At 47.7% G+C, this 16,243-nt stretch overlaps 1 protein-coding gene across 1 annotated transcript; it reads right to left on the reverse strand.

The window, feature by feature from the left end:
- Positions 1-13,061: 13,061 nt before the first annotated feature.
- Positions 13,062-15,688, reverse strand: RPL22L1 (ribosomal protein L22 like 1). Its single transcript, XM_075031384.1, has 4 exons — positions 15,599-15,688; positions 15,227-15,319; positions 14,692-14,813; positions 13,062-13,919 (listed from the first exon to the last, which is right to left on the reverse strand). The coding sequence occupies exons 1-4, from the start codon at positions 15,605-15,607 to the stop codon at positions 13,775-13,777; spliced, it is 369 nt and encodes a 122-aa protein (XP_074887485.1). The 5' UTR covers positions 15,608-15,688; the 3' UTR covers positions 13,062-13,774.
- Positions 15,689-16,243: the final 555 nt, after the last annotated feature.

Consider the following 16,243-nt stretch of genomic DNA (forward strand, 5'->3'; position numbering starts at 1 on the left):
TAAACTGCCCAGGGAAATAGATGTGGAAGGAAACCTTCTCAACTTATGTAAACACCTCACTAAAATTGAGGAGTTACCAAGGAAAGTTTTGATTTTGGTTAATCAACCAAGAAATACTCTGTCTACGATTCCCCCCAGCTCTTGGTCCTGGAGATCCATCATTTGCTCCTGGGCTGTGTTAATGCACTTTCCCATAAAAGCAATACTCTTGGGCAGGTTCTTCAGCAAGTGAGTTGGAGCACCCCATCAGCTTATTCTCAGTAAGTATTTGCTCAGATCTAGACTATGAGTTTCCAACTTCACTTGGGACCTAGGTTTACCACATCTCATCTCTTCCATGTGATTCCAGCTTTTAAAGGCTTGGCATAAAGTAATTGTGGTTCTGCCTATGTCACTCTGGGCTGTCACAGTTAATAGATCAACATCCCGTGAGGTGGATGCTAACTCGCATCCTCGCTCTGCTTCTCACTTGCCTGTTGTTTTCATTCAGATGTTATTGTTGCATCTGCAATGAAATAAAATCAAAGTGTGATCTCATTACTAGTAGGGTCTTGAAGCATTTTAATTTCAATATTTGGGCTTCAAGATATTGTAAATAATACCTAGATGGTGAAATCAATGCAATTCCTTAGAAATAGGAGCAAAAGAGGAATCTGAAAGTATAAGTCGATGTGCATGTGCATACCAACAGGTTCATTCTCAAAGTTAGTTGAGAAAAATGCCCAGGCAAATGTAAAATTGATTATGGATAATGCACGCAGCTGAAAAAGTATATTGTGCATGTCTGCAATATTGTGCACCAGCTGGGCAAGTATCTGTTTTCCATAAGCCTGCGTTCACCTTAGAACTTTTAATTACTAAACTCAAATTTCAAATTATTTGCAGTGTTACAGAACCTAAAATAATCCTGCTTCGTGCAACCCAGCAGGACGCCTGCCTTGTGAGCTGTGTGCGCTCCTGGCCACGGCCCCACACTACGCAGGTCCCGCAAGAGGTGCGATAGCATCTAAAACTCATAAAGCTGATTGCTAAAGGACCAAGAAGAGCCTTCAGCAGCGGTTACTTAGGTCAGGGTGGGTCGGCAGAGCCTTGCAAGCTTCTTCCCTTGGATGCCCATGTGCCTTGGTTTTAATCCAAGCACTCGCTGCAAGCGTCAGTGCAGAGTTTTCCCCAGACACTGCCCTTGGACATTGGCCTGGAGCTCATCGTACCGCTCCTTGCTGCAAGGCCTGGATCTTATCCTTGACTTTTCATTTTATTGTTAAAAGTCTGGAGTCATCAGTCACGAGTGATGCTTAAAACCTGGGCAGGCAGCTGGCACGGCAGTGCCGCACTGTTTTCCTGGCCAAGGACCTCGTCCCTCTGTTCTGATTCTCTGGCATGTGGTCAAGCAGATCCGAGCACAGAAGCTCTTGTCATTATAGTGCTTTACGTAGAGACTCTCCGATAAAGCACAAGCCTTATTATTATAGTTTATTTGTAGGCCAGTTCTATTTAAAAAGAAAAAAGGTTTCCAAATTATCATCGGATTCCACATCAATCAATCCATTTTTGAATGTATCATCCATCATCTGAGTTGCAATTACAGGTGAACACGTCATGGGAAACCTGGGCATCTTTCTGTGGTCGTTGGCAAGATATTGTCACACCCGTGTGCTTTCCCACTGATGCTTAGGAACCAAAAAAGGAGAAAATTTTTCATTTAGGTTGATCAAGCCCTGTTTTTTTAGTACTGATCTACCCAATCCACCAGTTACCTGAGAATAACCAATTTAATTGTAATTACTCTTGACCAGTGCAGGGAGCTTCCTGGTGCATGTGCTGTTACTACAAATGATATTTGCTGGCCAAACCTCTGTTCTTTGCGGTTTCATTTTGCTGGGCTGATTTCGAATCATTCCTGCACATTTCAAGCTCACCCTGTGCTTTTGGTAGATTTGATGGTAGAACATGAGAGCAACTGCGCTCGGCTGGCCCCAAGTATCGTGGTCAGTGTCTCATCTCCGTCAGTGTACAAGTGAAACAATATTTTGGTGCAGCTGAGTAGCAACATGAGGGAGGACGAGGTGTCCTGGATCTCAGTTGCTGATGGAGCCAAGCCTGGACTATCAGCCCATGGTTGCTGCTGCCCATCCAGGGTGATTTGGGTCGCCTCCTGCCTGCAGTGGGGTGTCCTGGGCAGGACACGGCTGCAGATATTTGGGGCAAAAATGTGATCTTCCCCCTTGGTCTTCCCCCTGTGCAGCTGAGATGGAGTTTGCTGCTGCATTTTACATTTTGGAAGCAAGCTCTCCCGTTATCACACCCTGACACGAGCAATGGATCAGGTATGTTGTCACATCCCGGGGAAGTTTTATGAAAAATGAATGCAGCGTTGCTTAACTTCTACTTCCAAGTTCAGATAAACACTCATGCAATGAATTTCAACTTGAAAGATAAACCACAGAGCTGTCCCAAATACTGGGGTAACTAACGGTCCTTGTTGCCTCCTATGGATTGCCCACTGCAACTCCCCAAGCGCATTGCTTTGATATTATTCACTCAAGCATTTCAGCAACCACCTCTTGCTCCACAGACTGTCTGTGACCAGTTCACCATCAGCTCGCTCGATTTGCAGCCCAGGCCGGGGTTACGCCGCTCAGCTCGGCCGGCCAGCCCTGCCACCCCTGCCCCTGGCTTCCAGCAAGGCATTTTCCTGCAAACCAGCACGTCTTCAAACGCTGTGCTTTAAACTTCGGCGGCTCGGGAGCTATCTGGTAAGAAGAGCAATGGGCAAACTGGGGGGGGACAGGATACCTCACCTGTATCCTGTGTTCGCTCATCCCTCTGTCAGTCCAATCCGAGTCTAAGGTCAGCGTTTACGCTGCAAACGCCGCTCGTATCTTCCCTCTTCCAGGGCAGAGTAATGGTGCCAGCTGTACCTGCCCTGGAGGAGTAATTTTTTGTCTCTTGTCTGTAAGGTCTATTTGCAAAACTATCTTGGGGGTGGGGGTTGGCACAGGAATGCCATTTGTTTTAAAGGGAATTAGGCGTCCCAGCTGCTTCTGGGGCTTAGCAAAGCTCAGGGTAGTGCATGTAAATATTCTTATAATCCTGACCCTTTTTACTTTGCCGTGTACAACACGAGCGACCCAAAGGAATTAGGCAAGCGACAGCAATAACTTCTTGACTTGCAAACAGAGCTCTCGCCAGAGGGTTTGTGTGCAGCGGCAAAATGCCCTTTCTGCAGCGGGTCCCAGCAATCCCACCCCAGCAAAGAGCATCCGAGCTGCGGGCAGGGAGGCAGCCCCTGCTGCGCACCCATCCCGGGGCACCCCTGCTAATGGCGTCGCTTTGTAAAGAGCGTCAGACGAGCTCCCCCAAATATACTGGAACAAAAGCCGGATTTTTTTGCCCAGTTTCTGATTTCATGGGTTTTGTTGATTTTTTGATCACTGGGCTGATGTGGGAAACAGGCTCCCCGCTAAAGGTGAGCAGCAAGGTTGCAGCTTTGTATCACAATCTCTGCACTTTGCTCTCCCAACAGATAATTCTGCACCTGTAAAAACATTTGGTCACTTTGTGCCTCTTTGTTGTGCTGGGAGGGGAGAGGAAAAGAGCCCTCCTGAGCTTTCCAGGGTGGGTTTGAAGGTTAGCAGTCATGAGAAAAAGCAGATTTCCTCTCCCCGCTAACCTCCAAGTGCCACACAGCTTGTCCCAGACCCAAGGTGTGGTGCTCAGGATTGCCACCAAATACATGGTTATACTTTTATGGCCATAGTATGTAATCACGGAGGTACTCCGATGGTGGTCGGAGCTGTGCGGTGGCTCAGCACTCATTGCAATCTTAGATGCGGTGCAGTGCTGTCTGCACCCTGCTGCCGTCATCCCTGTCCTCTGAGAGGCACTTTCCCTGGGGATTATACATAGAACATACATCCATACCTATGTATTTAATTTCCACATTATCTATATATTTTATATGTTTTGTTATTTTATATATTAACTATACTGTATAATAATTATATTTAGAAAATTATATTTTTATATTGCTGTGCCCAGCCCTTGGCTCTGCTTGGATTGGCCTTGTGCAAAAATTTAATTAATTTTTGGCTTTTTCCTCCAAAGGGCCAAGTGGGCTGCAGCGGGCAGTATGTGGGCAAACTGACCCGTTTTGTGCCTGAAACGGGGCACGCGTTTTAATTGCCCTTTAATGAATGGCTGTGCTTTTGCCCATGGAGGAGGAGCAGAGGGAGGCAGTCAGAGCCAGCAGTGTTCAGGCAGATAACCCTCCTGCCTGCTCATCCCTCCTTCCCCTAGGAGAGCAGCACCCATCTCCTCTTCAGAACATGCCTGCTTTATTTGGCTCCATCTTCTGCTGGGCCCACAGATGTACTCCTGCTTTTGCATACCTGCAAGGTGGGCAATAACCGGTGTTTGGAGAAATAATTGAACAAATTTATGGTAGGAAAGGAATGTAGGGAGGGTTATTGAACACATGGGTACCAGATCTGCCTTGGAAAGTCCTTAACCATGAGCCGCTGCAATCTGGTGGGTATTGCTGATGCTGCCTCCTATTCCTGACCTCCACCGAAGGAAGGACACTGGGGTCCAGGACCTTCGGTTGGACCCACTACAGCTTTTTTCACCTAATTAGCTTAAAACTTCAGCCCTCAGCATCACATGATTTCCTGAAACATTCATTTAAAAAGCAAATTAATTTCTAACTCTCCTGCCAAGAAGAGTTGGGAAATACTACTCCTTAAACAGCAGAAGAGTAAAAAAATAATTCATTATTCAACCTCATGACTGTGAAGCCAATACCACAAATTTTGGTGCCCTTCTATGTTTCTTGACCACTTTGCCACGACAGCACTGCTAGTGAAGACCTCTCGGCACGGAGCTGTCAGCCGGGTCCGGGGGGTCTGGCAGGCCTGAAAGCAAACATTGGGGCAATCTAACTTTAATAGCAAAGCTGGCTTAATGAGGGGGCTCCTGTGTTTGGTTTTCATTAGTATTTTTCAGCTCCAATATAGTTTCTCACATGAACACCCATATGTCACGGCAGCGCGGAAGCCGTGGCAGCACACCCATCACCTCCAGAGGGTTAATGCTCCTTGAGATGCTCTACAGCAGCATCCCCGCTCCTGAGGCTATCCAGAGAAAAAAAAAGACTTGATCCTCACTGCCAGCATATATCCATCTGCCCCCAAACCTGCACGTGGGGGAAAAACGTGGGTCCCCGGAGCGTGTGGTGGGTGCTAAGCAGCCAGGAGGGAAGGCAGGACCCTCCTGCTTTGGGCTTCAGACTTATCACCCCCGTTCAGCTGCCCCTTGCTGACCACCCCTGGGCTCTGCAAGATTTCTGCCAGCCCCACGCCATGCCCCATCGCAGCCGGGTGCTACGGGGAGGGTCTTTACCCCCCCCTGCGGGGGTCTCAGCATCCCAGGCTGGGGCAGAAGAGCGAGCCCTGAAACGGCTGCTGGGGAGAAGCTTGGAAACGTTACAGCTCCCAGCCCGCTGTGTCAGCAAAACTACCCCTATCGCAGGGCCGTTATCTTCCAACAGTGGAAATATTTTCTAAATGAGCTGGAAGGAGGAGGACTGACCAATGTAGTTTTGCTGGAAAATGTTACTGAGTTGGGAAGAGAGATGGCTGAGGAGCGGGGGGGGCAGCTGGGGGGTCCCCTGCCAGAGTTGGCTGCATGCAGAAGCATCTTGCCCTTCTGCATCACACCGAAGCATTTGAGTCATCTGCTTTCAATTCTGCTGTTTGTGCACCTTGCTGTATTTATTATTCAGCGCCCTCTTTCTTTTCCCTGCCCCGTGTGCCAGCGATTAACAAGACGCTGATGCCGTTGTTGGCTTTGGCAGCCAGAGGTTGGGCTCAGAGCATCCCGTCGGCATGTGGGGAACATCGGTGCCGTGATCGAGCCACTGTGTGGGCAATGGGCCACTGAAAAAAATGCCCGTTGTCCTATGTTCCCCTTTAAAATCCCTACCAAAACCCTAACCTGATGGCAAGAACTTTATAACAAACATGAGGCTTAAATCATGCTTAATGCTTGCTGTTCTGGGATGGGGTGTTTAAACTGTCTTGCCAAGTTAAACTACTTAATTAAAAAAAAGATTTGTTAATAGACTAATAAAGCATTTCTCTCTTAATTGCTTGTTTAAATCCAGCATGGAAGGACAGCGATGGAAAATCTTTCCCAGCTGGTGGCTCTTTGGCACATCGTGAGTTTATTAGTCCCTGGAGCAAAGGGATTCAGGTGCAAAAAGCTGCTAAGGGCAGTTCCCAGGCTCAGAGGGGTCATGGAAATACCCTCCTGCTTGGAAACAACCCTCCCACCCCTCAGCAACCTCCGAGAGGGCTTCATAGGATCCTGCCTGAAGGGTATTTGGGGAATGTTTTAGCCCCTTTATCCCCTTGCCACTCCTCCCACCTACGGTTTGTGCTCTGCAACAGCATTTCCCTCAAGCGGCAGCTTTAGCAGGAGTTAGGGCTCAAACAGCAGCCGCAACGCCAAGGCAAGCCTAAAAGTGGTTTTATGCCAGCATCCTGCCAAAAATGTACGCGCCACAGGAATTTAGATATTCATCCATCCGCGGGACAGCTGGGCAGCGATCCGGAGGCTAGCAGCGGGACGCGCCTGGCAGATTTAGATGCTGAAGTAGGATGGTGCTTACACGAATCTCTGCCGAGCCCCGCAGCCCCATGCCGTCCGTCCCCAGGGGTGATGCCCACACCGTACCCCTCCGGGTTACCCCGCCAGGATGCCCGGGGCAGCCCCAGCACCCTTCCCGGAGGACCTGCCATCGCAGGCAGTAACACGCCGCTGGCTGAAATGTTTCCCAGCCAGCCTTACCCGGAGGGTGCACATCGGCTCCACTTGTCTGACATCTCCTTCTCCCACCGCTTCAGCTTTGGGGTCTTTCTACAACATGTCCCGGGGAGCTTCCTTGGTGCCGCTGACTTACTCCCTGTTTCTCCTTCTCCTGGCTTTGGCAACGCTGTATTGAGGTACGGCTTCCATACCAAGTTCTTGATTGCTCAGAGTGGTCCTTGCAACAGGCATCTGCAGGAATAAAGTCTTAACCTGCTAACGGGAATCTCAGCCGCTTGCTCATGGGATTAGGATCACCCCAGGACACTTCACCTGACACAGCGATTAAGGTTCGTGGGACAGAGACTCTACTCTCAATATCAGACATATCCATATAAAATAAATCATATTTTATTGCCCTAAGTGGGAAGCATGGGCTGTGAGTATCCATAACGACAGTGAGAAGGTGGAAAAGGTCTCCAAAGGCAATGGGTGCCCACCTCGCTGCTCGCCTGCCCGCTGCCGCAGGATGCAGGGCACCGTGCCCGGGCCCGAAAACCACTCGCTTCGGTGTGGTCCGAGCAATTTTCGAACGGGTGCTGGTGTGCTGTTGCGAGGCGGGGCACTGGGACTGGTCAGGGAACTGGGGCACGGGGATGGGGTGAGGTGGAAACCCGATGGGGCATCGCGACACGGGCAGCGCAAGGAGGCATTCGATCCCTTCTGATGTGCCCAGTAAGTCTTCATTTTTGTTTTGTCTTTAAAAAAAAAACAACAATTGTTCCTTATTTTAGTCTATATTTGCTGTAATCAGATCACTCCCACCACTGACGCTCATTTCTTGCTGTTGGGTACATCGAAGCTATTATTATTTATTTTTTTATGGGCCTCTCTGTTTCCAATTACTTTGTGCTGATGTTATGTGAATATGTTGAGTCTGCGCCTCCTTTAATACCTGCCACATGCTGAGTCTATTGTATACATTAGTACCCCAACACATTTTTCAGATATTTCCTGCTATTATTTACCTCTTTGTTTCTGATCTTACTACTTTTGGGTATATGATAAAGCTGTTTTCTGATGGGGCTATAGAGCAGAAGGGCAAGCAGACAGAAACCATAGAGATACACAAGGACATTTAGAAGTAACTTTTACTAGCGGTGGTTACGATTGGTGAAATCTTGTGGGGTTTGTTCTTCTTTTAATGGAAGTCAGTGAGAGCTTTGCTGCAGTAGAGGTGATAAGAGAATGATGGTGCAGAAAAATAATCTCTCTGTATGCTCACATATAAATAGCCTATGTGGCGCTGCTACTGCTGCTCTGGCAACAGCCGTGGAGCTCTTGAGCTTAGAAATCTCTGTTTCTTTTTTTTATTTGCCAGACATTGAAATTTTCCATGTGTGGGAGGTCTCTCATAAACTGATTTTATCTGGAAGAGAGCAGCGAAAACATTTTTTTGAGAAATGCATGGGAGAAACATTTATTGAAATATGAAAGGGGGGCGAATATACAAATAATTTTGGCTATATTAAAGCCTCGTAAGAGTTACTGTGCCATTGCCCTCCGGAGCCCTGAGCACGCAGGTGCTGGCCCTGGCCCATCTGCTGTGCTACCAGTGCAATTAGTGCTCTGCAACGATTATTCCTCTTTCCAAATTAAACCTCTGGCTTGACGAACCAGAGGTCTCAGCTAGGTGAAGGCGAAGCAGCACTTCCAAAGCGCTCACTCCTGCTGGATTTCATGCTTATCCTTTCTGGAAATCCTGAAGCACCCTGAGCATCATCCGAGACCTGAGCACGTTCCTGAGGAGCTGCGGGGACTGCAGTTGGCAGCACCCCCGGTCACCTGCGAAGCTTTCATGCTGTGGGTGAATTATTTTTCCCAGCAGCTTCATCGCCCGGCTGACGCAGGAGCACGAGTCTCTGCAGCTCCGAGGAGCGCCCGTCCCTCCCTCGAGCAAGGCTTTTCTGGGCTCTCGTCCAGCACTAAATATGGAAAATTCCAACAGTTAATCCCGGCCGTTTTCAAGCTGTTTGGGATCCTTTAATTTTTGAAACCAAGATGAACGAAACTGGTTATTTTACAGCAGATTCTAGTTGGAAAAAAACAATTGGCATGCCAGGTCTCCCGATGAAGGTACCTGGCAGCGCCCGGCGCAGCAGGGCTGCCATCTCAATGAGCTAGACTCTGCCAAAGATGAGAGAAATGCTGACCTCTGGCTTTTAAAAAAAGCTCACTTCGATTCTCATCTGGATCATTTGTATTAGTTACCTAATGTGAACAGTAACAGGCTCCGTTTCCTGCCTGCCACCTGCATTACACCCAGCTTCTTCAGCCGTGAAATACATGAAATTATGAAAGAATCACCATTTTTCTGAAGCTTTGTCTGAGGTCAGCTTCTCACCTGTGTACTCCAGCTATTTTTCTCCACGAAACTTTAACAATCAACAATCATAAACACTCCATTTAAATTTACCCCCCTGCCCTTTGTGGTTTCTACACCTAACGAACGCACATATATGCATCTTGACCCATCCCACTGCACCAACAAAGCTCCTAACCGCAGGAGAGAGCTCCAACAGCCCCACGCTCCAAAGAGCAGAGCTGGACGGGAAGGTCTGGGTACGGCCGGCAGAGCTTGGGCAGCGATGGAGGGATGAAATAAAAACCTCTGGCTGCTACCTAAAGAGGAAGGAAAAATTTCCTGAATTTATTAAGCACTCTAGTTTCACACTTTAGTTATCAGAAACTTGGAATTTGGGTTTTTCGGAGTTTACCACGTTCTCAAGCAGCAGGGAAAGGAACCGCCAGACTCCATCCCCACTGCAGTGAAGCTCAGTAACAAAGCTCACACGAGCACTTCGGCAGTTTTCCTCCAAACCCAGCTACGAAACAAGTTGCTTTGCTTGAAATCCCAGGCCTTGTTTTCCTATCTTTTGACTAATGACAATCTGTATCTGCCAGGCTATGCAACCACACATGTAGGTGCCAGCCTGCTTTAAAAAGAAGGACAACAAGGCAGCATGATCCTATTAGCGCTGACTGTGTTCGCGCTTGTTCCATTTAATCAGAACAGTTCTGTTGTGTCAGTCTGAAGGATGTATTGTCACATAAAAGCTCAACTCTGAAAACACAGGTGGGGCTGTATTTTGAAATACAACTGGTTGTTAGTCATGCCCTTCGCTTAACTTAGTGCAGCACAGACCAGAGGTTTTCAAAGATTTGCAGCTTTGCTGTGAAAAACACCGCTGCTTGTTCAACACAGTATTAACTACCGATACTGTAACTACTTTTTAAAAGCATTAGCAATCTTTTGGATTTCTAGAAAAGAATGAACATAGCCACCTTCAATTGTTGCTTCAAAACTGCCTGATTTTTCTCAAATAGGAATTCCAAGGCAGCACTCTGGCATCATCCAGTGCCCCAGGTCAGGGGGCAGGACTTGGGTGCTTTAAGTTATTTCCACTGAAGCACATAAAGCTCAACATACAGGAGCTAGGAAATAATCCTCAGCCTTTGTGACAGACTGAAGGAGTTAATGTCTCAGATGTTGTGGTGGGGCAAGTTCTGCTTACGGACTAACTCTGCATAAGAAGGAACTCTGCCAAGCAAGGAGCCCCAGGTGAGGAGCAGCCCACCAGCACCCACCAGCACCAGGAGGGGAGGGTGGGCAGCTCCCTGCTCTGATGGTAATGCTGGTCTGGTGTGCTGAGCAGGGCAGCTCACCGTGGACGGCCAAAGATCACATCTGCAGGGAAGGGGAAGTTACTCCCCAAACGACCCACAGCCCAAAGGCTACCTAATTAGCCTAATGAGTTTGAGTGCCCGCCCAAAGGAGGGGCAAGGATGATAAAAGGACACAACCCGAAGCCCTAGGAGTGTGAGCCCACTGCAACCAGATCTCTTGGCTGACTGAACCAATGCTGGACCCAGGACTGGTGAAATCTTCCTCTTTTCTCTCTCCCTTTTCCATAATCCCTGTACCCCATCCCTTTAGACATAAACCGTTGACCAAGTCTGGGACTAGGAGCAGATCCAGCCGCCCCTGGGCTCCTCTCTGAGAAGGAGTCTAGAAAGCAAGGGGGTCTGCTCCGAACCTCGGGACTCAACGGGAGGGATCTCCTGCCTGTCTTCCCTGCGCTGATTCCCAGGTAAGCAAGGCCTGTGGTGTATGTTTGGTGATGCGTGGTTAGCGTGTTACACAGCTTACTGACATGGCTTCATGCCAATTCTTGTTGTGAGCAAATAAAAATTGAGTTTTGCGAGTTAAAGGATCCCCGGTGTCGTTTCACCTTAATTCTGACCTGGGAATCCACAAACTCGAGTCATCGTCCTGAGAAACTGGGACATGACAGCCTTGCAGCCAGTTACACAGGCTGCTCCCTTCCTTTTGCTAGCTTTGAAACAGCAAAATCAAACAAATCAACACAGCAGAGATTACACGAGTAGCTGTTGTTCCACTGCTGCTTCCTCTCATCTCCCTGGGCCACACTTCAGGAACACTGCAAAATGAGACCCCAGTGTTCACCCTCCCCTTCTGTATTTTTTGTTCAGATTTAGGTACTGCAAGTGGGTGTCATGTGACTGTTAATGCATTGCTTTGTGCTTTGGCAGCTCTCTAAATAGTCTGTCTCAGAGGTTTCCCAGCAAAAACAATGCTGAATTAATAAAAAAAAAAAAATTCATCAGGAAATTAAACAATTTAAAGGCCACACTTCAGCCTAAGCTAGCAGATTTGTTCCAAGCACAAAGTTCAATATCAGAGCCTACATGCATCCCTGTTTTATGATATTAAACAAATATGGCATCACTAATTCCAGAGTTCACCACTGCACTGGAAGCCAAGAGTAAACATTCTAATTAATCACATGCAGAATGTACTACCAACTGGACAGAATACAGTGCTGAAATGCATATGCATGCAATAGTTACTGCAGGCTCACAAATACCTCCTTTTCATAGTGAAAACAACTCAAATTTCTCTTGATATTATGTGAACAAAAGAACAAGTTTACAGGCATGGTTGATGGCTGGACTCTGATCTTGAAGGTCTTTTCCAACCTAAATGGTTCTATGATTCTATAGGATCTGGAGTGATTTGTGTTTCAGTGAAGAACTCCTGTATTGGCTTTGTGTGGCAAGGTTTTGGTAGCCGGGGGTGTGTGTGTATGCGTGTGTGCGTTACAGGGGTGGCTTCTGTAAGAAGCTGCTGGAAGCTTCCCCTGTGTTCGAGAGAGAGCGAGCCCATACCAGTCGGCTCTGAGACGGACCTGCCACCAGCCAAGGCTGAGCCAATCGGCGATAGTGGTAAGGCCTCTGTGATAACACTTTTAAGAAGAAAAAAAAAAAAGTTGGGACAGACAGAAACAGCTGCTGGAGAGAGAACATGTAAGAGAAACAGCCCTGTGGACACTAAGGTCAGTGAAGGAGGGGGGGAGGAGATGCTCCAGGTGCCAGAGTAGAGATTCCCCTGCAGCCTGTGGGGAAGACCCTGGTGAGGCAGGCTGTCCCCCTGCAGTCCAGGGAGGTCCACAGGGGAGCAGATCTCCACCTGCAGCCCAGGGAGGACCCCACGCCAGAGCAGGTGGGTGCCCAAAGGAGGCTGTGACCCCATGGGAAGCCTGCGCTGGAGCAGGCTCCTGGCAGGACCTGTGGATCTGTGGAGAGAGGAGCCCACGGAGCAGGTTTTCTGGCAGGACTTGTGACCCCACAGGGGACCCACACTGGAGCAGTTTGTGAAGGACTGCCTCCTGTGGGTGGGACCCCAGGCTGGAGCAGGGGAAGAGTGTGATGAGTCCTCCCCTGAGGAGGATGAAGCAGCAGAAAATAATGTGTGGTGAAATGACTGTAAACCCCCATCCCCCTATGCTGCTGGGGGGCTTGGTAGAGAAATCCAGGATTGAAGTTGTGCCCAGGAAGAAGGGAGGGATGGAGGGAAGGTGTTCTGAGATTTGGTTTTATTTCTCATTACCTTACTCTGGTTGATTTGTAATAAATTGAGTTAATTTTTCCCCAAGCTGTCTGTTTTGCCTGTGACGGTAATTGGTAAGTGATTTCTCCTGTCCTTATCTTGACCCATGAGCCCTTTGTTATATTTTCTCTCCCCTGTCCAGCTGAGGATGGGGGAGTGATAGAACAGCTTTGGTGGGCACCTGGCATCCAGCCAGGGTTAACCCATCACAACTCCCCACTTCTACTAAAGAATACTTATATTAAAGAAAGAATCCCAGAAGTCAAATACAAGAACCATAAAATACACCATCATAAAAGCAGAAACATCTGTATGGATTTAATGGGATTCAGTCACTGTCAACATTAAAGCACATCTCACTGCTTCCTTTAAGTAAGTTGTTTTAGCTAGATGCTGGCAATGAGATTTGTCTCTTCCTCCTTACCTGTCTTACTTGTCAATCTAATATACACCTGGCTAACAACTCTTTATTGATTATACTCCAGTTCAACTTGTAGTTACACATAGGAATACTACAACCAATTAATGATTTAGATAAATCACACAGAAATAAAGTATTTCTTTTAAAACTTGTAAGCCTGGTTTTTAATGAAAATAATTAAGAGCAAATAAAAGTAAACTTTCAAATATCATATCATTAGCTCCACATAATTACCAGGAGGAGCTGGTACTTTTAGTCATAAAAAAGCTCTGGATCATTAAACACCAATGTAACTGTCCTACATTTGTACTGGGTGAAGGGCTCAGTTCTTTTCTACTTGGACCTCCAGCGATGCCACGTTAAACAAACAGCTCTGATTTCTAGCAATGGAAGGAAAACTGCAAAACAAATTATTTCCCATGCTGTTTTTTAATTGGAACTTTAAAAAAAGGCTAGAAAACTAACCATCCTGTCAAACAGGGTACAAAATCCTTATTCACCAATAAGTTAAGTGTTCTTATAAATAGATGTTCTAGCCTTTTGTACACTGCACTGAGTATAAAGCTGAGCTTCAATTATTCCTCAGACTCTGATCCTTCTTCATCTTGACTGATTTGGAAGTAGCGCAGTTCATACGTCTCTTTGTCGGACGCAACGACACGAAGCCAGTCGCGCAGATTGTTCTTCTTGAGGTACTTCTTTGTGAGGTATTTTAGGTACCTTAAACACAGTAATTACACATTAGAACTTTCTCATTTAACCACCTTTACTGCTGTCTGTACTCCACCCAAGTCATGGCTCTAGCAGGGCAACACCACAGTAATTATATCCAGAAATAAAAAATTACCATATATAACAGGTAATACAAGTATATTTTCATTCCAGACCGAAGGATTTCATTCCATAGCACAAGGCCGGTAACTCGAAAGCATTGAGAAGTGGTTCTAAACCTTGGTCTAACATAACAGATACAGGTTTATCTCTATCAGCAAATGAAGGGGGGGGATGCAGGGAAGGAACTCTACCTCTAATCAGTGTACTACTCATCTGTTGCATGCCCTAACATACTATGCAGTTTAAGGCTTCATTTGACCTAAGGGGTCCTTCTGCAACAACACATATTGTGTACCCATATATTTTAATACAACCAGTTAAGTAATAAAACAGCCACCCATCATGTGAATTCAGTATGGCTTTTAAAAGCCTATCTTTCCTCGATACACTTCTAACGAGCTATATAAAGCATCTCTGTATTACTATGCTTGTGTTAGAGGGAGCATTAATTTGCAATCAAGTCTTGAGTTTTAAAAAGTTTTTTAAACATCTAATATTATAAACGTTTGAATTAATTATGTCTTTCACTAATATTTACAAATGCTATAAAAATTTGAGCTAACGCCTCCTCTGTATGTATCAGAAGGGCCTCATGTTCAACACACCACTGCTCAAAATCCACTATCACAAATACAACAAAAGGAAACCTTTCACCAACCTTTTAGAAAATTGCTTCTCGGATGTCACTGTGATCTTGTTCTTCAGACGTTCAATATGAACGGTGTTGCCCAAGTTTCCAGTTTTTCCATTGACCTTAACCTTCTCCTTTAGGAACTGTTCCTGTTTCAACATTAAAGAAATAGAACACTAGGGAATGGCACCCTAGGTATGAACTAGGGAAGGGACCCTAGCCATAGAGCAATATTAAAAATCACCATTTACTTGTGTCCTGATAGCAAGTATTTACAAGGCAGTAAGATTTTACCACATGTAATTAAAAAAAAAAAAATCAGCCCCGTGCTAAAACAGGATTCAATTTAAAACAGCTGTATTATTTGTGGACAGGCGTGAACCGTCTCATCTGTAAAAGACATCTAAACCCAAGAAACTTTCAAGAAGTGCCGATAATTTAAAGAACAGCTGTCGATTTTACTAATGGAGAATGTAACTTTTCGGCTGCATTTTGGTTACGGTACTGTACTAAGGCTTTTATGACACTACGCACCAGAAGCACGCGCAAACCCACGACTTACGAAATTCCCCGAATCAAAGATTCCATCTTCCACAGGATGGGTCAAGTCAAGGCAAAACTTCCACGTTGACTTTTTAGATTTTCTGTCCTTTTGCTAAAACACACACCCAGACACACACACAAAAAAACCCCATTAACATTAACAATCCGCACCCGAAAAGCTTTCATCAGCGCTAAGGGGGGGGCGGCGGCGGCCTGCGGCGAGGGCCGGCCCAGGCCGACACCCGCCGGGAGAGCGGGGCTGACCCCCTTCCCACTCGAGGGAGAGCCCCGCTTGCCACCACACGCCGCCGGGAAGAGCCGCCGCCTCCCGCCCGCCATCAACCGTCCCTCCGTGAGGGGGCCGCGGCCCCGCCCGCCCGCGCGCGCTCACCGGCGGCATGCTGCCCCTCCGCCGCTCTCCCGCCGAAAGAGCGCCCCGCCCGCCACGCCACGCTTTTATACCCCGGCGGCTGACGTCACCACGCAAGCGGGGCGGGGCCAGGCGGGCCACGCAGGGAGGCGGGGCGCTCTCCCGCCGGCGGAAAAGAAAGTCAGCACGCGTTTTTAGCATGAAGGAGCCACCTTTTTATTTCATTTTATTTTCCGCTTTTTTTTTTTTTTAAATTTCTGTCGGACAGGAACGCAAGCGCTTCTCTTGCTCTCGTACAAGCCGCAGGCCGCGCCGCTGTAGCGGTGAAGCGTTTCTCCTGCGGGAAGGCGAGGGTGCTGGCGGAGAGCGGGGGAGCGCGCGGTGCCCACTGCCACTCGTGCCCACTCCCACTCGAGAGTCGGAGCCGGAGCTCGCAGATCCCCTTCCACACCGCCACCGAAGCGCCAAGGGCTCTCCCGCGGTCCCTGTCATCTCAGCCAGCACCCGGCTCCCCGCAGCACCGACACCCTTAGGATTTCTGGAGCAAAACGCGCATCGACGTCCTCCCCACCCCCCGATCGCTCGCGTGGCGTTGAAAACAATACAGCTTCCAAAACAGATACACGCTCGAACCGCGAGGACTGCGCTTCCCGGTTCACACGATTT

Source organism: Buteo buteo, chromosome 7, assembly GCF_964188355.1.
Source record: "Buteo buteo chromosome 7, bButBut1.hap1.1, whole genome shotgun sequence".
In the NCBI taxonomy this organism is placed as follows: Eukaryota; Metazoa; Chordata; class Aves; order Accipitriformes; family Accipitridae; genus Buteo; species Buteo buteo.

Bases quoted from the DNA above. Each gene is read 5' to 3' on its own strand.
- RPL22L1 (XM_075031384.1), bottom strand. The intron at 14,814-15,226 runs GTAAGTCGTGGG...ATGTTGAAACAG, and splicing joins TCTTTGATTCGGGGAATTTC to GAACAGTTCCTAAAGGAGAA. The intron at 13,920-14,691 runs GTTGGTGAAAGG...ACTGTGTTTAAG, and splicing joins GAGAAGCAATTTTCTAAAAG to GTACCTAAAATACCTCACAA.